We start from the raw sequence: 24,110 nt of genomic DNA on the forward strand, positions 1-24,110 counted from the left end.
GCGCCTGTTTCCCTGACAAGGGCCCCGAGTGAGGGCAGGCGCGCGAACGCGCTGACGGCGCTGGCCGCTGAGGCATTTCCTTGCGCATTCCTTCGGCATCCTTCTTCCAAAGCAACTACTCTAATCATAGCTGTCAACTTTCAGATTTGAAAATAAGGGATCATCAGCCTCGAAAATAAGGGATCAGCAACCTCACCTGTCCCGGGGACAGTCTACGGGATATCTAACAATCTGGGATAGCAGCGGGAAACGGCGCTGGAATAAGGGAATTTCCCTCAAAAAAAAGGGAAGGTTGACAGCTATGACTCTAATCCGAAATTAAAAATGGAAAGCGTAATGCTGGTGGTCAACAAAAGAGGTTTAAAGGCTGTCTTAAGACAAATATTTAAAAATGTAGTATAAACATCAACAATTGGGAAACACTTGCCTGCGCGCGCTCCAGTTGGAGAACAGCCTTTACCAAAGGTGTCATGGGCTTGGAAGACAGACTCAAGGACGCAAGGGAGAAACTTGCTAAGAGGAAGGCAGGCTTGGCAAATCCACACCGTGAACAACTCCTGCCAGGGAACCAATGTCCCCACTGTGGAAGGACGTGTGGGTCCAAAATTGGCCTCCACAGTCACTTACGGACTCATGGTTAAAACTGTGTTTATGGAAGACAATCTTACTCGGCTACGAGTGATCGCCAAAGAAGCAGCTACTTGCAAGGCAGCCCCGGATGCACCCACTCCTCATGGGACTCATAATGTGACTTAGCGACAAAAGGTACTAACTGTTGTGAGAATGTAGAAGGAATATAAATAATAACTCAGTAATGATAGATATATTCATTATAGAATACGGCTATGATAGGAGGTCCAATTACACTTTTTTCTTTTTTTCTGATTTTTTCTTTCTTTAATTCATGTTAATAAATAGATATGACAACAAAAGATAGTAAAAATACAAATCAATTTAATTTATGTAAGTAAACAAATACTTGTATATGGTTTTTGCTTACACGGATTATATATATGTTTACTCAAGAAGATGTACAATGCATATGTATATGTTATACAAGATATGCTATATGAAATGTGTCATATGATATAAGAGATTGTTAATAAAGCAAAAAACAACAACAACAAAACATAATGTGACTTAGCAAAGGGCCACAGTTACAGCCCCGGACATTGCTTAACAGTCAAGAAGAGTTAGAACTTCATTTTCAGGGTTCGTCACATGCAAGCTTGAGAGAAATTGAGGGCACAAGAGGATGGTATGGGCAATGGCGATTCAAAACAGGACAAGAATCCCCCCTTTAAAATATATATACTTGAGTGTCAGCAATGGGACCTGGAGATGTTGGGTTATTATTACCAAGGCTGTCACTTACATAGGGTGGGACTGATGGGAGGTGCAACCCAACGTTTGGATGCCTACAGGTTCTTCCCCACTTATATACTTCTTTTTCTCCAAGTAGCATAGGGCAGCATAGAGGATGCCATGACTCTCATTTTGTCCTCTCATTGAAGTAGTGACTGCCCCAGGTCACCCAATGAGCCTCATGGTTTTTTTGAGAGAGGTGAGGGTTGAACCTAGACAACACAGCCCAACTCTCTTAAGCCTCTACAGTGCTCAGTGACATTGCCATTGTCTGCTTGCATTTGTAAAAATTAGCTACTTTTCAGGATAAATTACAATTGCATTTAGATGTTTGAGACTATGCATTGACGTATGCATTCTTTTGCTGGGATTGCTACACAATTAACAGAACAGATAAAGGGAAAACTTTTTATTTAAGTAACAAACTTTTTTTTAAAGCGTTTGGAGAAAATGGAAGGTGATACTTCCGAGTGACTGACCTAAATACACATATTTTATTTCCATGGAAAATTGCTCTGTGATAAGGATGTATTATTGTGTCAAGCCTCGCCCACTACTGCATTATGGCATTCTATACCAGGGTGGTTAACCTTGTGCCCTCCAGATGTTGCTGAGCTCTCATCATCTCTGTCCCTCAGGTAGGGCTGATGGGAGGTGTAGCTGAACACAGGTAATCCACCCCTGCTCTACAGCTTTGCCCCAGGGTAATGTAGCCCTTGGTCTGAAAACAGTTCTTCATGTTATACACTTTGTATTCCATTCTAGTTTTTACTGGTAATAAACCAGCTAGAAAATTAGGCCCACATCTATGCTCAAACGCTATCTCAGTTGCGAAGGCGTCTAACTGCTTTGTTTTCTGAGCTGGACAAGTATATTGACAAGGCAGCTCCAGCAATGGTTCGCCTCTCCCAAAAGTATGTGTATATGTAATTCTTAACATATTAGCGCCTTGCAAACAAGTCATGACAACTGCTTGCTGCTTCGGCGTCCATTCAGAGTCTGTAAAAGCAGCAGGGCTCTGCTGGCTGTGGTGCAAGATCACTTTTCTTTAATAAAGCACTGGAAGTAGCCATTTTCACATTTTTTACATCCTCCTTTGGTATCCCTGCATCAAGCCACTCACACAGGCACTCCTTTGGGCCTGCAGATCAGGACACTGGCCTCAATGTCACTTGAGAGAATGTGGTCATAACCCATACGAACCATCAATAAAATGGCATCTTACCATTTGAAACTCAGATAATGCTAGCACCTAGTTTTTGTGTTGCTGATGATGTCATTTACACTCAAAGTTGCAAAAGAAATATTGTACAATTATGAAGCATTGACATTACTTCAGTAAATTTTCCACTAGAACAAAATTGTCAGTACAGTCAGGAATAGAAACTTCCAATGAGAACTAGTAAATAACTGATCATTATCTGTTCCCATTTCCTCCTTCAATGGAAATATCAGATCACGCTTTCTATTTGTCTCCTTCAAAATACATCTTTCCCTATGGAAAGATGCACTGCAATAAGCTATTGTGAAAAACGACTCTGGATTTTTAAACAAAGTTTTCATTTTATTAAAGATAATTCAAAAACTGTCACAATAAATAAGACCAACATTAGCTCCCATATATAGTACAGTATAAGGAATAATTCAGTAGAAAGATGGTAGGAACATGCAATGTACAACCCAGGGTTTCATTGCTGGAAATGATTTAGCACCCAGTTCGGCACAGGCTTAAAAGCTTAAATTTAATTCAGCGTCCCCAACATATTTATTTTAAAAAGTCTATCATTCCCTGGTAGGGAATGTTTGGTTCATTGTGAAAAAATAGAATTTGTAATAATAGCACCACCAGCAGCGCACAGGGTTCCCTATGACTCCAGCCAATCCATGCAAAGCAAATGCTTCACACATACTTCATGCCAGTTATGCACATTAGCACAGTCTTTTCTTGTAGCTTTGTCTGAAGGGCCACCAGGCACAAGGTGATTAAGTAAAGTCACACAATCCAGGTCCATCTGCTAGTTCCGACGATACAGAAGATCCCGAGTTGCCTTATCAACCTGGTTTTGGTAGACCTCTAATTTGTCATGCACCTTCTGATATAGCTGGAAAGGAACAGAAGTACAATCATTTTCTGTTAATAGGTATAGTTGAGGGATTGAGGATGCAAGAGATACAACTGCCCTTTATTGCCTTATACCAAATTTTGCAGCCTGTACTGACTCCCAAAGCAGCTGATAGCAATTTAATTTCAACAGAAAATGCTAAGGATTCCTGCAGTATTTTCTGACCCCCAGCAGTTGATTACATAGTTCAGGTTTCAACCTCTTCCCTTCAGAAAGCATTAGGGCAGCAGATGGAATTAAGGTCCAGCTCATGATATACACATAAGCTTTATAAACTCCCTTAGTCATTAAATGGGGGAGGGGCTGCAGCAAGATAAGTTTTATTACAGCCTTTTGCATCTTCCCAAGTGAAATTTAATTTGTGGTAAAAATTTGCTGGAGGATAGACATTTCTCTGTGCTGGTTCTTATACCTTTTTCAGGAGACTGAATGCAAAAACTATTGTAATAATCAGTAACCAAAAGGACATGAAGACAGATATAATTAATTTATATATGAAAACATTTTACTACATTCTGGTTCAACAAAAATCTTCATATGCCTCTTGAGCTAAGGCACAATATTTGCAACCATATCCTATATATTAATATTCAGTATCAAGAAAGCTTATAGTTGCCCCACTTTAACCTTATCCACCACGTTTTCTAAGAAGAGTGCATTTGCAGCTGCTTGGTAGCTAGTCAAAGCATTGGGTCCAGGTCTGGTTTCTTGAGGAGTATCCACACCACGGCATTTTCATGATGGCAGGGACCATCCATTACACCATGAAGTTACACCCTGGACCTAATCTGTCAGCCCAACCCCCCTAGGTTATAGTTAATAAGCCAAGGATCAAAAGGCATATGGTCAAGCACAGAGCTGAAAGCACCTTGTGAACATCACCAGGTTACATACATTCAAAGTGATATAGTAAGATATGACAAATCCATAGCACTGGACACATTGATTTCTATTTTCCATCAGACATACTTACCACTGTGTTATGGTGATTGGTTGCATTTTCTCCTAGCACTTGAAGAAGCTGGTCAATTGCAGAATATGGAAGCCAAACCATTGGAGTTGTAGCTGATAATGGGAACTAAAAAGAAAATAAAACCTTTAATATAGCTGAATGACATTAGCTGAATGAGAAACATCCCAAGTGCAAAAAACGTAAAACCATTGTACATGGTAGAGGTGGGGAAGCTGGATACAGCATACAGTGGTACTCCAGTCTGGAGTAACTAGGGCATGAGTCACTTTGGCCAGGTCTCTAGGCTGCCACATGGTCATCCAGGAGTACTCCTTGTCTGTGAACCTGTTTTTTTCTTAGTTTTCCCATAATTCTTCAAGGTAGGTGCATTCCGTCACTTTTTCTCATTTGTAAAAAATATATATAGTGGAATGAACTGAACACCCAATTGTACCTCAATGCCAAAGTAATGAGGTCCTTTCCCAAGTAAGGCATCCACATATTCCAGCACCAAATCCACAGCTTCTTCTAAGAGGTCATAGTTCAAATAGAGGCGGAGAAGTTCAGCAGCATCTACCATCTGTAGAGAAACAAATGAAATTGAGCAGACACTTACTGGAAAGTCTTTTTATATTTAAGACGCTTAGTGGATGATAGGTAGCCCTCATTACTGATGAGACTTATAAGAACCCAACACAAGACACACAAGGCATACTGAAAATAACCCATTGCAGAGACTCTTGTAAAATTCTGGACTGATTTGTTCTGGTGAAGCACAACTCTTTTATTTCTTGCACTCAAGGCCATGGCTAGCTTGCTTCCCTGTCTTTTAGATCCCTGTGTTGCTTCCAATTTCTACCCCCTTAAACATTTGCAAATTATTTCCTTTATTTAACAAAGGCTTAAAATGAAGAATCCAAATTGTTTACTGGGGTTGAAATGACTTTGGGCACCATGGTGGATGACCTACACCAGACAGGGTGTGTTGCTGTTGGTTCTGCCAGATCTCTCAGAGGCTTTTGTTATCATCTGAAATGTTTGGTTGATATTTATTTTATTATACAAATTCATAAACCACTTCACAGCCTGTGGGCATCAAAGCAGTGTACAATAAAGTAAAATGCTATAAAATAAAAATAAGGTAAAATGCAAAAGACACAAGTTGCAACATCAAAGTTCCCATTTCTTTTACAACATTAAAAAAGTAAAGGTAAAGGACCCCTCATGTGGCCAGCATGACTAAGCCACTTCTGGAGCAACGGAACACCAAAACCAGAGCAGCGCACGGAAATGCCATTTACCTTCCCGCTGGAGCGGTACCTATTTATCTACTTGCACTTTTTGGCGTGCTTTTGAACTACTAGGTTGGCAGGGGCTGAGACTGAGCAATAGGAGCTCACCCTGTTGAACCGCCAACCTTCTGATCGACAAGCCCAGGCTCAGTGGTTTAAACCACAGCGCCACCTGCGTCCATTTACAACATTAAGAACATGCAATTTACTCACCACAGTGCAGATTTCAGCTCCTGAATTACTATTATTTGACAATTACTCAAGCTACAAACAAGTGTCACTGAAACTCATTTATCACACTTTTTAAGCAGTCAACAGGGAAGTAATGAGCCAGCATTGTACATTTATCCTCCACTGAACACCAGCTTAATTGTGCACAGATCAGGTATTTACTTTGTAACTGTTGATAAGCCAGTTAGGCAAGGGCACTCCATGAGACAGCAACTTGTTGATTACACAGCGATGGTATGAACAGTTCTGAGACTTATATCTGTCCAGGTAGGAGGACAAAAGACGCCATGCTTCATCTGTTGCACTGCAACACAATTGGAATACCATTAACAGACGGATGGATACATGCATGTTTCCGGCTACCAGTCAAAATCTCCATTCCTGAATATTTTGATGGTTCACAGGGGAGTCTACACATCCCCTTTCCACAATCTCTTGCTCAACTTTTTATGTGAACTTGTTTTCTTCTGTTCTTAATTCAGTTAAGCCAAAGTTTCTGGACCCCTAGAAAGTGTTGCCATGTGGTTTTATCTGAAGTACAAGAGCCACTATGGGATGTCCTTAACATTTGCACTAAAACCATCCTTCAAAATATACAAAGCAAAAAAGAAAGCATGAATGAACACTTTACGACTGCTGCTTCAAGATGGTTTGCTGAAGACTAAATGAAGCAGGACAACCACAATCCTGAAGTGCAATTTCTGGTATTTTATTAGCAAGAAATATTTATTTCCATGCAGATTTCTTGGACCACAAAGTACTTGCTTTCTTTTCCTGCAAAATGTATCACAGTACCTGGTCTCCTTGGTTGTGATGACTGATGACAACTGATTTGCAGCTAGCCAATCCCATGCTTCTGCTAATGCTGTTTCCCCTCCAAACTGGAGTTTAATACATCTGGAATACAAATAACCAGGTACACTCAGATACTGTAGGTACAATAGTAATTCTAACCTTATTTATTTATTTAAAAACTGATTGAATTCTTCCCACCCACCCCATATGGAGTTATCCCTGCTTTGTTCTAACAACTTTATTAGATTCTCTGGCTGAGAAACAATCAAGTTCACCTGAGCAGGAAATTGAACCCTGGTCTTACTTTTCCAAACATTCCATCTTACAATTGCTCTTTGCTTCAGTTACAGATGCCGAAGTAATGGCTGTGCTCTAGAACCCTACATATGCACCTGGCTGTGATTGATACGGAGATCAGTGAGCTTATTGAATGCTTCTATTATTCATGGAACATATTTGCTTATTCAGGACTGTATCAGTAACTGTCACCCATCTTTAAAACATTCTGCCACAACTTTAGCCACCAGCACAAGTGTCACTGGTTTAGTTGCTACCAAGGTAGTTGAAATCAAACTGATACCTATGAAAATGGTAACATCAACACAACAGAAAACGATTGAGAGCTTGTACAAACCAACCACAGAAGCTTAAGTGAAAGTGAAAACGTGTATTGGTAATAGTTTCAGGGCTTGATTACCCAGCAATTTGTTCCAAGGATATTTTAGACTCTCAAATGAGAGTTGGCCAAGGCAAAATGTAAGATTATGAGCAAGAATACATCAAATGCTCTAGCCTCAATGCTGTCAGAATCACTCCCACTTCATATCACATTCTCCTATTACTCGGGCTTAGACATAGTTTTAAAGTAAGAGTGTATGATTTCACTTAAAAATTACGTACTTTCAAATCTGAATATACTTTTCCCAAAAGATCAATAGATATTTCACTACTCACATTATGTACTTAAGTCCAATAATATGTTACGTACTTGAAAGTAAGTCCCTCAAACACAGGTGTTAAGGGAAAGTTGTAGGTCTGGCAGAGAGAAATGGCAGTGTCAAAACGACCAGCCTGCACCAACAGGGTTACCAGCTCCTTGGGCGATGAGTTTCCTGGGTAGGGTAGATAACATAACAAAATTACATCATCTCAACCCACAGAACAGATTAAGGGGCACTTATGGAACTCTAACATTAGCGCTCTATTTAATACAACTCTCCATGATTGTATACAGAGTAATTGCAGCATTCAGTTCTTATAGATGCAAAGCCACACACCCTGTCTCTCATAATTGAGTAGACCATGCCTACTGTGGATATGAGATCACAGAACACTATTTAGCAGAGTCTCCTCTTGCTGCAAATGCAGCAGCAGCATAATAACGGTAGTGAGTGTTTCACAAATTAAGATTGGATTCCACATCCCACAAACAGCAACAGAGGAGGATGTGGAAGTACATTTCTTGTGGGTTACTGATCTCCCACACAGAGATTAAATTGCTCACCCTCTGTACAGTTATTAAGCCAAGTAGTATGAACGTAAATCCTGAGCTTACCTGTAATAGCAGTTGTTGTTGAATCATGTTGTGCTAAAGTTAGCCGTATGCGAGCCAGCACACATTCTTTTTCCAAATCCTGCAGCTCCAAGATTTCAATCCGACTTCCCGCTGTACCAAAATAATCATTTATTTACAATGTGGCAACTTCAAGAGTCTACTATTGAGAATTTAAAGTTAAACCAGGCAATATAAAGGCAAAATTCTGCTCTTGAGTGAAGAACAGCTACTATACTAGCTTTCTTTTAGTCAACCCCAACATTTTACACATAAATGGTTTCCCACTAATCATCAGCTTTATAAGGGGACAGCTGATTAGCTGGATGTATTAAAGTCATCTGCAAATTAATATTTATATTTATCCTAATTTCCTATTTGAACAAGGACATCAGAATTTTCTTTGGTATTATCATAAATAGGAATGTTGGGCCCTTACCATGAATGTTCTAACTAGGGCAAGACATCAAATATGCTGGATTATATCCACCAATAACCCTAGTAGGCAATGAAACATATGGTTGTCTTTTGGGCCAGCCATGTGACCCAAGGCTCTTCCTTTAATTATGTTCGTTGAAAGTATAAGACAGCTGCTGAAGGCATTCCAAAACTAACACCAATGGCAGCTATGAAATAGAAGAATAATGAACACAGATCCAAAGTTAAGAGTTACATCCAGAGGAGGCTGAAGGGAGCTGGAAGAAAAAGGTTAAGTCCAGGGTGAAAACAGGGAAAGAACTGGAGGAGGAATCTAGGGTCACATGGCTGGCCCAAAAGACTATCATATCTTTCCCTGCCTTCCTGTGTTAAGAAATGCCTTTAAGATCATAGGCTGTAAAGTTCCCATATCCTTTCTTCCTGTAGTGCTGCAGTGATGAGAAAAAATGGCAACAGGCAAAATGTTCCCCTCAGCACTAATGACAATACAGAAGTCTTCTTAACTTGGCAATCCTGTGCCCTTTTGGCCCTCCAGAATAGTGGGTGTATTTTCATAGCTCATACCTACTCTGCCCCCAACAACAGCTCAGATAACACTGTCTACTGCACAATTATTGCAATCAATTCAAAATACTGAGCTATGTGGGTAAGAAACTAGTGCACCAGACTCTCGCATATCAAGGAGACATCCCAGATAACTAGCATAACACAGATAAAAATATGTAGACAAGATATGGGAGGGTATGGGAGATATGGGAGGACAGGAAGGAACAAGACTAAAGGCAGATGCCCTGAAAACATGAATCAAAACTACCCAAACGTAAGCTGGAAAGCGAGTAAGTCAGAAAAATTAAGCTGGTTGATCGGAATTTAAGAGTAGACATTTGAAATTATCTGCATTTGAGAAAGTGGAACAGCAGAAGACTCACTTGGGGCAGCAGCACACTCTCCATCATGACTTCTTTTGGGGGATGCTCCTGGACGTTCATACTAATGTGAGACAGGATAAGCACTCTAAACAACTGGATATACAAATCTTCAGTCTCTACAACATCTTCACTAGTGTTTAAGCATCACCAGGATTCTGTCTATTTTTTCCAAGATTTCAGTGCAGAAACATGCAAAGTGACATCCTCAGTTTGACTCGCAATAAAATGGCAAATTCTGTAGCAGGAATCAATTAAGCAAAGGAAGCAAACTTGCATATCTGCTTATTCTGCATATTTTTATTTAGTGAACATTACTATAGGCAGAATAGTTGTGCTAGTGCAAAGATTAGTGCTAGTGCAATGCGATTCCCCTCTCTTCATGTCCCCGAATCTGCTCTAGAAGGTTTGGGGAGACTTCAGAACAGATCTAGGGGGCATGTGGGGGAGGGCGATGGGGGAATTAAGTTCAGTTGCACAAGGAGAAATCCTTGAGCTGATGGAACATTTTGTTGCATGCTACATTGAATATAACCCTATGAGTATTTATAATAGCTGTGTAACCATTTGCCTGCATCCAATGAAATGCTAATGCAGACGTACCTTGGAAGTCAAACGGAATCCGTTCTGGAAGTCTGTTCAACTTCCAAGGTGCAGCTTCTGATTGGCTGCAGGAGCGTCCTGCAGCCAATCGGAAGCTGCAGAAGCCGTACCAGACGTTCAACTTCATTCAAAAACCAGAACATTCGAGTTTACAGGCGTTCGGCTTTCAAGGTTCCACTGTATTAGACAAGCTACTTTATTTCCAATTATTTGTTATTGGGACATCAGCACAAGAATTAGCAGTGGACATACTGGCTGTGTTTGCACATTATGTTAAACCAATTTATGTTTAATAACTGTTTAACGTGAACAAGCTGCACTGTAGTGAACACGGCTTTAAAATCGCCACCGCTCCTTCCCCACCTTACTGGGTGGGAGCAACAAACCACAAAGATTGGCTTGTCATATGGTTTGTTTCCACCAAATAAACCATGAGCAGTAAGCAAATATATATATATTTTTTGCTACTGCTTGTGGTTTGTTTAGAGCAGCCTTTCTCAATTGTGGGTCCACAACTCACATCCCTAGCTAGCTCGTCAGAGATGATAGGAGTTGTAGTTCAACATCATCTGGGGACCAAGGCTGAGAAAGGCTGGTTTTGGGAGAATCACATCATGGGCCTGGGTTTGGATGACATGACAAGTCAAAGTTTTCACTTTGTTGCTCCCAGGGCACAATGACTAGGAGTGTGGAAGAAGCAAAGCAGGAATTTCTGAGTACTTCTGTATGAGGACATTGCAAATCTGTGTCAAACTAAACATGATTTAATGTGATCTGTGAACCAGGCAGTGTGACAGAGGTTGCTGCTATCTTAAACATACTTGCAAACAGCAGCCAAGGTCTTCACGAAAAAGAACAGCTAATAATCAAAGTGAGATCGAATCTTGAAAAAGGAGATGTTTCATACCACTGCACCAGAAGCTGGCTGAACTATCCACGCATATTCCGGGCGAATGAGCCGCAAACAATTAAGAGCTGCAAGGTAACAGTTTGCTTGCTTCTGCAGTCCAGAGCGGGTACGGACTTCTCTGCCAAGGCGCATTCCATATTCAAACATCACTGTTCCAGCTGAGGAAAGAAATAAGACAATACAACAGTCACCTCTTCCCCAACTGAAATATAACAGCTTCAGGTCAGAACTGGTTGTAGTAGGAACGTAAAGTAGAAACAACTTGAAAATCACCTATAATCTAGTGGAGAGGAGGAGAAACTAACCAAAAGAGAAATTAAAAGATCTGGACACTAGAACAGGAGATATTCCTAATTTTAAAGGTTGTCAGTATTGAGGAAATAAATGGATGAAGGCAGGGTACAGCAGCTTTATATTAGCTTAACTGCCCTGCCTTCCCTCAAAGTAATCTGGGTTTTGCAGTTTAGCATGGATATGTATATAGTCTATACCGTGGTGTTTAGCTTTCAAAAACACCCGACACTTTTCTATTATATACTTTTTCCATTCAACTAAGAACATATTCAGTAAATATATAGTTCCAATCATACACCTGGAGCATCTATGCAGTAGAGAATTAGTGGGCAGCAAAAGTTTTGAGTATCCTCTCACATACCATTCTCCCCTGCAAATACTCCCCCCTTCATGGCCCTCACATTAGTGTTTATCACAGAAACATGGAGTTTAGGACTTGGCTTTTCTAATCCTCTAGCACAGGGGTCTGCAAGGTTTACCTCGCCTGGGCCAGTTCACTCCAGTGGAGATCCCACCATGGGCCGGATCGTGTGTGCATGCCCACAATTTCTGGTGTCTGCGCATGCGCAGACACAATTTCCAGCATTGCAGAAGTGAGTCCCCACGCCACGCTGGTTTAGCGCAGTGTACAGGATCTCACCGAGCAGGCGGCTCAGTTCGGGGGCGGTTTGTGGGCCGGTTAAACAACCCCCGTGGGCTGCTTGTGGCCCATGGGCCTTAGGTTGCCAACCCCTGCTCTAGCACAGATTAGCTATCATGGCTGTGCTCTTTCACCACATGCACAGACTGCTCATTAATGGGAAACAAATCACCATCTGATTCAATGCCACAAGAATTGACATTTTAACAGGTGGGGCAATTTTCTCTTTTATATAATCTGTCATACCTTTCCGGTAATTATGGCGATAAACATGGAAAGCATATAGCAGCTCGTAGTAATTATGTGTCATCAGATCTACTGCCCGAGCACGATATTCAATTATTCCCACAACCTAGAATACAAACAACAGTTAGACATAGCTGAAGATTTCCTTATACCACTACCTCACTGCTAACAAAAGCAAACCATTTACCTCATTGTGGAGATTCACATAGGGGAACTCCACAAGATCCTGGAGCTGGGAGCGTTCACAGAGAACTACCACCAACTGCCGTAAACAATCCAGCTGCCTAGAAGGGAGAAAGAAAGAGGTAACTCTTTGCTACCATGGACTGTGAATTCTGTGGACTGGTTTTTCACATTTTAAAGCAATGTACACATTTAAACAGTATATAAATGTCTTAAATTAGAAAAACACAGCTCTTTAGAACCTAGGCAATATTTTCAGGGTTTTTTAAAGAGCCAAAAACAAAACAAAAACAACCCCAACCACCTGTGGTTGGCACTTGATTCATAAAAATAAGGTATATCAATGCCCAAAATATATGAAGTATTACCTGCTAGAATCTGGGTTATGGGTCATGGCTTCATATGCTTGACTGTTATGTCCTAAATCCAAATGGTGTTTGAAAATGCATGTCCTCAGGGTAGCCTGCAATACAAATATGGCAGTTAAGCCATCTATAACCAGCTGGAAAATTAGTGTGGTGGCACAAACAAATGCTGGATGAGAAGGGCACGCATCCTACAATAGCAAAACATAATTCCTTACTTGGCTTCTCCAATCATCAGCTGCTTCTGTGATTGCTAAGGTAGCCAACTGAATGATCAGTTCAGGTAGACCCATGGTATCCAGAAGACGCAGAACCTAGGGAGGGGAATATACAGCCAAGAATGTTTTACCTGAACTATTTGTGAAAATGTTAAGTACATGTTATACCACCCCTTCTACAAGAAAGGTTAAAAGCTTAGAAAGGAAAATACCTTGTCATAGTACTGTAGCCGTGGGGTTGAAGCCATTTCAACATCCTCCGATCTAATTAGTCTATCCAAAAACTCCTCTTTTCCAACTTCTGAGGCTGCTTCACAGAAACAGTCCAGAGCCTGAAAGAAAAAAAGAACTTAAACCAAGGCTTGGGACAAAGTTAGTCCGAAGCACAGAATAAACTGGGATCACTTCCATATTGTTTTGGTACAGTTATCAATTCCATACTGTATGTCAGAGGTTGCCAAACTTTTTAGGCCAGTGGTTACATCTGCAATTCTGAGGAACTGTCAATAGCGTCAGTCACAAAATGGCACGCAGGTGCATGCTATGGCTATCAAAGCACTACACATTATAATTCAACATGGATACCACTAAAAACTATTACTAGAAACAGTCCATGCACACACCCCACCCGAAGCTGCCACTGAAGGCCAGAAATGAACAGCAAAGCATCTGACTCTAGGAAAGCAGTAGACAGATTCATCTGAACAAAGCCTAGATTGGTAACACAGTTGACACTTATTTTATATTTTGCTCCTTTTTAGAACAAAGCTGTCAAATCTACAGCACTCTGCAGACATCAAGATCCTCAAAAGTAACTGAGAATCTCTCACTCCTAGCTATGACTACTGTCTAACCAACTTCTCTCCTTTTGTTTCTCAACTCAAACAATAAAATGTTTATCTGTTTTAGAGAAATAAGAATTTACCTTGTGTCCTTCTCCCATAACAAGGTAGCAGCGTCCCATCATAAAACAGCATGACCCCATATTCACATGGCACCAAGGTCCCAGAAAACGAATATATTCCTAATATACAAACATACACTAATCAGACAAATGTTATGTCTTACTTCCCACTGTACTCAGACATTGTTTAACGCACACCAATTAAAAAACATGAACAGGCAAGCAGCTAGGCTGGATTCTGATCTAGACATTTAGGCTTGGAGCCTCTGTTCCTGTGAGATTAACTCTGTTCACAGGATACTCCCAGTGGTATAGTGGGGAGAGAAGAGAGGCATTTCCAAACACCCCAGCCCCCCCCAAAAAACCTCTGCTCCATACCTTTGGGGGACCCTATAGAAAAACATGAGAGTTTGTGCTGTAACTGTAGGTGAGGGGGGGTCGGTAAAAATGGCCTCCCCAATTCAGCCAGTAGGAGCCTCTACTGGATTGAGAATCCCTTCCATAATATCCAGTTTCGATCCATTTGCCTGATTTACCTGGGCTACCTTTGAATGATGATGATGATGATGATTTTAGGGCAGCATGCACATAGCATCCTTCCCCACAACTAATCCATTGCTTTGAACCAGTGCTAGCTTTCTTTTTACCAATTACTTTTATAGATTTTCAAAATTATTATAAATCTTGCCAAATTAGTTCAATTTAATACAATTTTCCAAAACCGGCTTCCCACTCTCCTTATAAGACATGCCCAAGATGAACCCCAGTTGCTGCTCATATTCTCAGTTAATCTCTTGATCCCACCATAAGTACCAATGATCCATCAGCTGCCCCTTTACATCCCTGAATACAAAACCAGGGCTAGCTTTCAACCAGGCTCCCACCTGATCTACTTAAGCATTTTCCTTCTATCCTTTAAATATTAATGTAAAGGAGTTCACAAATAAAGATCTCACCTGCAATTGAGCATACTGACAAGCCCCCATCAAACATTCTGGAAAGAGGAAGTTAGGATTGCTTGGCCACCTGAAGACTGCATAAGGAATATAGGTTATTGAATGGATGACAAGACCCTGGCTTAATTTTATGAACGTCTATCGTATCACGTCTTCCTTGCCTTTTCTCTTCTAACTAAAAAGTCCCAAACACCGCAATCTTTCTTTCTAGGGGAGTCACTCCACCCCCTTGATCATTTTGGTTGTCCCTTTACTGTGCTGTAGTCTTTTGAATGAATCAATACCACAAACAGCAGCTCCTCACATGTACAATCATAGGGCTGCATGGGAGCAGGAGCTGGTTGGAGGGCAAGGCTTTAGCATGCAGAGTTGGAGGGCAGGAACAGAAAGGAAGAAGAGGAAACAGACAAGAGATGGGCAGTGCGGCAGGCTTAGTGTGAGGGAAGGAAGAGGGAGAACAGGAAGACGGGAGGCAAAAGGACAGACAGAGGGAGAAGTGCTTGGGGCTTCTCTTGTGCCTTCTGGCCCCTCCACTTCTCTCTCACACAGTCTCATCTCAGTCCTCTTTCCTTGCTGCCAACCCTCTGAAAGGAAAGGGAGGGAGGGGGGATTAGCAAGTAAGATGAACCATTTTAAAAAAACCGCACCCAATAAACTGGGAAGAAAGGAATGGGGAAAAAGAGGAAAACTCACAGAGGAGTGAAAAGTGAATGTAAAAAGAGCAAGGAGGAGCCTCTAGATGAGGGGTTGTCAACCTGGTCCCTATCACCCAGGATTCTAGGTGGGCATTTCAGGATTCTAGGTGGGCAGTAAGGGGTTGTACGGCACAAGCTGAATCCTCCTTCCATTGAGCACTGGTGGGCGGTAAGGAAATGTTACCATCAAGAAAGATGCATTAGTGGGCGGTCGGTATAAAAAGGTTGACTACCCCTGCTCTAGATCATAAAATTGTGCCTAAAGTGAGGAAGCCAAGTCATGCCTCTGCAGCTATGGGCAGGATTTGACTAACCAGCCCCATGAGTGGAAGCCCTGCACAAAGACCTCACACCTTGCCAACGGGGCTCCCCCCACAGGCACCCTCACAATTGGTTTGGGGGGGGGGTCCTAGAGAACCCCCAGAAGAGCATGCAGGGAAGGAGGATACCTTTGGCAAGCTGGAATGCTTGCACAGGAAGAACTGAATGAGCACAATGATGAATTCCACCTAACTTCTGTACTTTACTTGAATAAAACTGAACTGTAACTCCCTGCCATAGAGGAATCACTGGAGCAAAGAATTTCAGAAATTCGCAAAGTGTCAATAATTGTCAGCTGGTTATGCCAAACTCTGTCTGCTGATTCCGCCCCTGCACATTGTGTTTGGAGGGCCCCAGTTAATTTTTATCTCAGGGGTAGAAAGTTTAAGAATCCCCGCACTAGAGGAACAGAAGAAAGCATAGCTCCTGTCCACCGTTTCAAGCAGAAGCTGCAACAGAAGGATACAAGAACTGCAGGAGATAACTCGAAATTGCAGAAAACATTTGAGGCCAACTCAAACTTGATTCATCCAAGGCTGCGTTAGGTGGGAACAGTTGAGATATTATGTGTTTTCGGGCTACCTCCTGAAAGAACAGCTCCACGATAGTTTGAGGGCTGGACACTAAAACAGATTAAAAGATGTTGTCTGCATCAATATCTCTAAAGAATGAGAAAATGCCATAAACATGTTTCGTACATGACTCTTCAATGTAATGGTTTCCCTAATACTAACTTCTATATTCCACTTCTAATAAATCCAAGTGGTATGCAGGGAAGAAAGGCTGTAAACTTAAATGCCAATTTTTAGATTTTGCTTACTTAAGATGTACTTTGCATTTTTAGACACGACACCAACTTTTTGACAGGTAAAGACTAGATTTTCTAGCTATCTATAGAACTTTCGAGTTTGAAAAAACTAGGCATAAGAAATATGGCACGTAGAATACTTAAAATTTGGAAAATTCCAACAATTTTAAAATAAAACTCTAGCCTAGACTGCAGGTAAAGGTGGCTGGGTTAATGTTAAAAACGGCCCCTGAGTTATAGCAGTTTAGGTTCTCTGAGCAACGATTTCAGCACTATCTTGCTTTAAAGTATTTTAATCTGAGCACTGGAGAACTTATGTCTATAAACACGATTAATCTTTTAGCAAAGCCTTGTATTGTCACTTTTAAAAAACAGTAACTGAACATACTTACAACCAAAAAGAGACAAAAAGCTTTTAATTTCTTACCTAGCTTGAGTGGTGTTATAGCTGTAGAATCTGTCAGTTTTAATACAGAAAGATGCTGTAGGTTACATTCCCTGAAGAAACCAAGAAAAAATACTTATCAGACAGAAAAGTCCTGAGCAGAACCTGCCCAAATAAGCTGCTTGCTATTATCAAACAAAATGCCTATTTTTTGCTAAAGGAAAAGAGAATGGCCACGCCTACTTCATCCATCATATTCATTACAAACTATAGGTAAAGAACTTACAGTTCATCAACTGGAACATCTGATGCCAAGCGCTGACTTGCCCACCTGATCAGGTAATATGATAATATCAAATGAGATGTGCGATGCAGCAGGTTCTGTTGAGTGTGGTATAGCTGGCCTCCGCCCAATACCTAAAAACACAACATAAGTCTTAGTTGTTCAATAGCTGTCAATGGCCAAGTATTTTCACATTATTCAGAAAAGATGCGAAAATCCTTGTGGTATTATCCTCCCCTTCTCCATATAGACATTTATACCCCATTTTGATTGTCTATAGCAATATCTTCAGGGCTGTCCCGAAGCAGTTGCTAGAAAGGAGAGGAATGAAGCCAACGCATATTGAAAGCAGGACAGCCAAAGACAGGAGTGCTATTTTAAGTGGGTTGCATGGGACTGAAGGAAAATCAACCCAGAACCTATCTAACTGAAGTAAGCAGCTGGTGTTGGAAACATGACATTACTATCTGATCTGAATCAACTTAAGCTCCTTCTTGTTAATAAGGATAATGGCTTGGATTCAGACGTGCTGCTCTGTGATAATATATGTTTTGGTCCCCAAGTTCTTTCCTGGCTGCCAAAAAAGTAGATCCAGCAACACAGTGCACCCTGACAGCTAAGCGGTAATGTCAATTCAGCAACCACTGTAACCATTCCATTATTATTCAATGTATGCTGTTCAGTTAATGATGTAAGGATTGTACTGCTTGAGGTCACACAGTCAACTTTGTTCCAATATACTCACAGTATCTCCAAGCCGTAGCAAGAGCTGCTGTAAAATCAACAAGTCCCGACAAAGCAAAAAGCGAGTCATGGACATCTTGTACACACACCGACACACCATGTTTACTGTTGTGCTACTACCATAGAGTTGTGAGAGATGCATGCGCACATTTAGGGGTTGGACTGTAGAAAGAAAGGTAAGAAAAGGCAAAAATATATGCATCTACCGACATAAGCAGCTTTCACTTAATCAAAATGTTAGGGGGAGGGAGAGTAGAGCCACTGTTCTCTCACCAATATTGAGTCCTCTTTCCATTTCCGCATCTGTCTCATAGTCCATTTCCCGGATAAGCACCCCAATAGCATCAATTGGGTTTTTGATCTCTTGCAATTTACTGTGAATATCCTCTATTAGATTCTCTCTACAAGGAAACCAGCAAAATGTGTTAGGCTTCATAAAATATATTGAGAATTTATTCAGTTATGAGGGAGTAAACATGATACAGAAGACACACTATCCACCCTATTAAGAATTATATGTGGCATCCTACAACTAATTTTTCCACACACTGTCTCAAGGGCTATGACACCCTCGGGTTGAGGAACATGAAATTGTAAGATACAAGTAATCTGGAACAAACTATTGCAATCAGGTGACTGTAATTTGTACACTACCTTGAGACAGATTGTAATAGGCAGTATATAAAAACTCTTCATAGAAAAATGAAGTAACAAAAACACTGTACAACTTTTGAATTTATATGGCTACTTTTTAAGCACAGGAACCCTAGGGATTTTGCTTGTAGTGTGGCCTTGGTTCAAACTGTCTTGGGCCGCAGCTGGAGATATACAGCGTTTTACCTGTCTGAGGGGAACAGTGAGATTGAGGACATTTTTAACAAAAAAAGAAATTGAAGGCTGAACCTCTCAGCTCTGACAGAAAAATAACATAGGCCTTGGTGTGTAACACTGCTCTCTTGAAGAAGGCAGGGCCTAAAATCTGGAAGGACATTTCTCCACAGGGAGGGTTGTCAACTGTGCTGCCTCTGCTCTCTGAGGGGAAGGAATAGTGAGCCCAATTTTCTGAGAACTACAGCTACTAGAACTTTGTGGCTAGAAATCTCTCTCTCTCTCTCTCTCTCTCTCTCTCACACACACACTCACACACACTCACACACACACACACACACACACACACATCCAATCAGCGAAATGCTGTAGAGTGAGAAAATCATTTTTTATCAATGGCCTACTTTGCTCATAGTGCATGCTTACGTGTCATTTGCAATCAAGTCATGAAGGATCTGTCCTGCAGCTCTCTCTGGCGGCTGGGAACGGCAGCAAGCCATTTCCATTGTTAGTGCCATCTCCACAGAAATTGATTCACCAATTAACCGAAGGCACTGAACAAGACTCACAAGATCATGAGAAAATTCAGATTCTACAATGAAAAGGCGGTGTTTAGAACTTATTTCAGAGTGTGTGGGGGTATATATATTTTAATCACAATAAAAAAGCCAACTATGCTGCAAAAGCAGGACTAAAACCAGTTAAGAATACACTTTATTCTTGCTTGCGCATTCTATCCAGGGGCAAAATGCAAAAAAAAATCACTTCATTAGTACTTACTAAAGTCAACCTAAGAAGCACCAAGAATGAACTTCCCTAGTTATGTTGCTCTCTAGTTATGTTACTCTCCCACAGTGCATGATTTTGAAACATCAATAGGTTTAAAACTCTCAATCCAGCCTTTCAATTTATCCATTTGCCCACTGACATGAGGCAAGTGCTTCCAGGAAAGTGATCATGAACTGATTCCTTAAAAGTTCTTGGAGAGAGATGCACCAAGGTTATTGTTACCTGCTAGGATGTAACTAACTGAAAATAACCAACATGGGCAGGAATCCAAAGAGTTGAGAAATTAGATCTATGAGCCCAGAGACCCTTTATGCTTACACTTCTTGAGCAAAAGCTCCACATGCTAACATGGTAAATTGCTTTTAAAACAGAGGAGGGTTACCAAAGCAGTTTATTTTCCATGTAAGTAAAGTTTTGTTTTGAGACGTTCCACTGCAGTAGTGCAAGCCTGATGTGAGTGGCTTTCTGGATCCTGGCTATTTATCAGAAAAATAAAACACTTTTTTTAAAAAATGTAAAGACTATGTTCTAAATTCTGCTCTGCCGACAACATCTTATAGTGGGTCCGTGCGCTCACTCTCTCTTACCATCTAAACCAGTGCTCTCAACTTCATTCACCAGTTGTTCATCAAGCGAAAGGTAAAGGTGATCCATTAGGGAGCAGGGCACAAGAAAAGACAGGTATCCCTGTGTGGGGAGAAGATACACTCATCATTTAGTTTCCAAACACCACAAAAAGATGATTTACTTACATGGAAAGCTCAAAGCAACATTCTGAAGGGGGGAAATGCCCATATTCAGAGTAGTCCACATTCTCAGCATCATAAATATTCAAAGATACAGTGGCAAAATAGTGTATTGTAACTTAGGAAAAGCTCAAACTAGCTATCTTTTAGCAGCTTCCGTGATTTTCAGATCCTTATCGAAACTACGGACCATCTGAATTTCTAACCAACATTTGCTCAGGAAAAAGTCCCATGTAAAACAAATAAACCATATAAATTTATATCTGCCACATTTATTACATAAAATTATAATTACACACTACTGAGAGCTCTTGAAACTTAAGTCCACAATAGTTAGGGTCATTGCCTGCCAGAGTTGGACAGGCCCATTTTGCTCTATGAAAGAAATATCTGAAATTTGCCTCTTTCTGACCTGATTCTCACCTTTTTAAGCAGGCACACCATGCTAGTGCATTGATTCAAGAGAAGTGCAAGTGGGCGTGAGAGTTCTTCTTGGTACTGAACACAGTAAGCATAGAATTTTGACCAAAATTCTATTTGCAGCTGTCTAAATACTTCTTGTGAGAATTCATACTCAGTCACATTTCCTTGGAACTGGGAAACAAGAACAAAAACACAGACCGAAGGTTAGCTATCCAAATGAACAGTTCTGCTAAATTAAGGATGTTGGCTGCTAAAGGTAATTTCCTCCCTCTCCTCTACCCATGTGCCCCCATAATTTGTTCTAGGGAGACACACATGGAAAACCTAACCCTAGCAGAAGTACTTCATTGGATACCACCCTAAAAACTAACATTACAACAGTAGAGCATTGTTTGACCTATCTTAAAACAAACACATAAATATAAGCACAATTATTACAAAGAACCAATGAAATAAGAATCCAAGAATGAAGGTAATCCTGTTGAAGCAACAAGAGGGGCAAAGACTAAACGGAACTCTTACCTCATTTTCCAGAGCTATAGTAATTTCTTTTTTCAGCTCATCCCAGGACAGGTCTGTGAGGTGCTCAGCTCTTTGAGAAAATATCTAAGGGAAAATTAAAAGATGTTTCTCACCCTTAAACCTAAATGCACATAGTGCCAGGGCTTACCAAATCTCACACTTGAATTCTAGCAGCATGCCAAGCAGTGTCAAAAAGAATGTTCTATGTAGATGACTGCTGACAGTAGGCCACTGTAGCTATGAACTGGCAGAGCAGAGCAGAGGAGAGCTCTGCCCTTCTGCCTCAAATGCCAATCTTGCCATTTTGTGCAATTGACTTGTTAGTGTAAGTTGTAATGGTTTTCCAGAAACTCCCCAACAAATGATGATGTTCCTGCTCACCTGTAAAGCTTTAAGCAAAGCCGCATTTGTGAACTGTCCAGGCATGAAGATGGCCTCTGTAAATGTTTCCTGTAAGAGTCAGCATAATTAATTATTTCCCAAGCAGATCATGTGATTCATTTTATTCCCTTCCACTAACAGCTACGTCCAAATATTGTCCCATGACTATGTTCTAGCAACTGCTCAACTTCAGTTTATATGACAATTTCCAATGTGCACTATATATTAACTATGTGAAATTGTTAATACATTAGAGGTCCACACATGCTGCCTAAACCTTGAAAGAAAGAAATCAACCTTGAAACTAAGAGTAAAATGAAGTGTAGAAATTGATGCACTGTTCATTTCTGAAACACAAAGTTTTGAACAACAACAACAACAACAACAAAAAAGAACTTAAAAAAACAAGGCATGCTTCTGGTGGCCAAAGGAATCTTGCTTTCAGACACTTTGGGACACAAGAAGCACCAAGAGTAATATCATACACACACACACACACAGAGAGAGAGAGAGAGAACAAAGTTTACACATCAATTAGTCAAAGCCAAGAGTCTTGCACTTCAGACCAAACAAAATGCATATTTGACACTACTAATCTAACAATTTTTTTTAAAAAGGAGAATGCCTTCTTTCAAAGATCCATCATTTCACTGGTCTTCCTTCTTAGCAACTGAGCACACAGATTTGTTTTTTCCCATATATACGCAATGTTCATACTTTTAGGGATTCATACAAGTGCTACTCATCTGTGTTTTGCCATTCAAATTCATAATTAATTAATTTGAAGAACTCACCCTTGGGTCCTGGTCATCTCTAATATCCACTTCTTCAGGTGGCAGGGGCTGCACAGAGACTTGGTTCCACTGACCTGCAACATTGCTAAAACAAGACTGGACTATTTTAGCCAACTTTACGTTTATAGTTCAAAAAAGATTACTTCCAAGTAGAATAAATAAATATAACTATGAACAATTAAACATAACCAACATCTTCCATATTTTTGACCCATGACACCACAAACCTACAATTATAAACTAAAAACAGATGAATGAAAGTTTGTTGATGCGGGTTTCCCCTACATGGACATGTGTGTATGCACACACAGAGACTATCATCGTCCCCTTCCCTCAGTGCCAAGTGGGATATCTAAGGGACTATCTTTTAGCAACTCTGCAGCTTTCCAAAACCAGTCGCTTTCCTCCCACCTACAAAATGGAGCAAAGTCTTCCTGTTTCTGTGAAGCTGGCCCTGCCAGTCCAGTGTATGACCCTTCAAAACCATAACATCCCCAGACAATGTAGCTTCTGTCCATTTCTCCAAGATGGCTGACACATATAATTGCTGGCTGTTTCAACAAATAGTCTAAGAGCTCCTATGACATGTCAAGTCTACCAGGAGACAGAGAACTCTCCTTTCCAATTTTCACCTTGTGTCGCCACCTCTTAGCTTAAACAGGTGTGAAGCATGAAACTAACTGCTTGAGCAAGCCTGCATGCTGCTCACAGCCCATCCTAAGTATTATAAACATGGCTCCCCTGATCTTTTGTCAACCTCCTTAGCCATCCAGAAATGCCTTACGCAGAACTATATGGTAACTCAATGCTTCATCAATAGGTATCAAATCCTTGTTAGAAGTGCCAGCATAGGTTATAGTTATTTTCTTTGAAGTATCTTTCTGCTATCTCTTAGTGTTGAGAGAATCTCCTTTTTAATTTGGATTCAGGGCTTAAAGTAACTTTTTCCTCGCCCAATTTACTGCTCATGGTTACACCAGGGGTGGACAAAACTTACTGCTCAAAATTGATGTATTTCACAGTGGTTCTATTTTCATCATCATGCCAGAGTGCCCAGATCTCAGCAGTAGTTAAGGAAAAGTCAACAAGGGTCTCCTAAGTTAAAAACATACCACAACGAGTGGATTATAACAATGAATATGATTTTCAAACCTAAATGTACTCAAGAGAATGAAACTAAATAATAACAGTACAATGGAGAGAACTTATATTTTGTTGAATCTATAAAAACTAGTATTTTTTTAATTTATTACTAGCAGACAAATACTGGGGCTACACACAGAAGATCCCATGGATCAGAAGTAACTGAATATAAAGGAGGCAGGTACACACATCCCTTTCTCTCCAACATCACATTATGTTGCTTAATCTCATCAGGGGTACTCTACTGACCCCTAT

The 24,110-nt window shown here is 40.6% G+C and overlaps 1 protein-coding gene and 1 long non-coding RNA gene across 2 annotated transcripts in view; one reads left to right on the forward strand and one right to left on the reverse strand.

The window, feature by feature from the left end:
- The first annotated feature begins 95 nt into the window (after nt 1-95).
- On the forward strand, nt 96-7,556 carry LOC310679402. The gene is made up of 2 exons (XR_014512215.1): nt 96-765; nt 7,103-7,556. It is a non-coding gene; the product is annotated as an uncharacterized lncRNA (long non-coding RNA).
- NUP160 (nucleoporin 160) overlaps nt 2,909-24,110 on the reverse strand; it is a 27,584-nt gene continuing 6,382 nt past the window's right edge. The window contains exons 9-36 of the mRNA XM_083442881.1: nt 23,710-23,807; nt 22,713-22,797; nt 21,919-21,987; nt 21,538-21,621; nt 21,016-21,186; nt 20,434-20,533; nt 19,484-19,649; nt 18,503-18,630; nt 18,231-18,391; nt 17,489-17,619; nt 17,245-17,315; nt 16,476-16,632; nt 14,994-15,063; nt 14,059-14,157; nt 13,346-13,465; nt 13,134-13,229; nt 12,919-13,013; nt 12,555-12,651; nt 12,368-12,473; nt 11,185-11,345; nt 9,678-9,738; nt 8,314-8,424; nt 7,747-7,870; nt 6,759-6,860; nt 6,126-6,267; nt 4,895-5,020; nt 4,462-4,566; nt 2,909-3,467 (exon numbers count right to left, since the gene is read on the reverse strand). Coding sequence (XP_083299007.1) covers nt 3,381-3,467; nt 4,462-4,566; nt 4,895-5,020; nt 6,126-6,267; nt 6,759-6,860; nt 7,747-7,870; nt 8,314-8,424; nt 9,678-9,738; nt 11,185-11,345; nt 12,368-12,473; nt 12,555-12,651; nt 12,919-13,013; nt 13,134-13,229; nt 13,346-13,465; nt 14,059-14,157; nt 14,994-15,063; nt 16,476-16,632; nt 17,245-17,315; nt 17,489-17,619; nt 18,231-18,391; nt 18,503-18,630; nt 19,484-19,649; nt 20,434-20,533; nt 21,016-21,186; nt 21,538-21,621; nt 21,919-21,987; nt 22,713-22,797; nt 23,710-23,807 — 3,123 coding nt within the window. The 3' untranslated portion in view covers nt 2,909-3,380. The remainder of the gene's footprint in view (nt 3,468-4,461; nt 4,567-4,894; nt 5,021-6,125; nt 6,268-6,758; nt 6,861-7,746; nt 7,871-8,313; nt 8,425-9,677; nt 9,739-11,184; nt 11,346-12,367; nt 12,474-12,554; nt 12,652-12,918; nt 13,014-13,133; nt 13,230-13,345; nt 13,466-14,058; nt 14,158-14,993; nt 15,064-16,475; nt 16,633-17,244; nt 17,316-17,488; nt 17,620-18,230; nt 18,392-18,502; nt 18,631-19,483; nt 19,650-20,433; nt 20,534-21,015; nt 21,187-21,537; nt 21,622-21,918; nt 21,988-22,712; nt 22,798-23,709; nt 23,808-24,110) is intronic.

This window comes from Podarcis tiliguerta (assembly GCF_965153285.1).
Source record: "Podarcis tiliguerta genome assembly, chromosome: 1".
Lineage (NCBI taxonomy): Eukaryota > Metazoa > Chordata > Lepidosauria > Squamata > Lacertidae > Podarcis > Podarcis tiliguerta.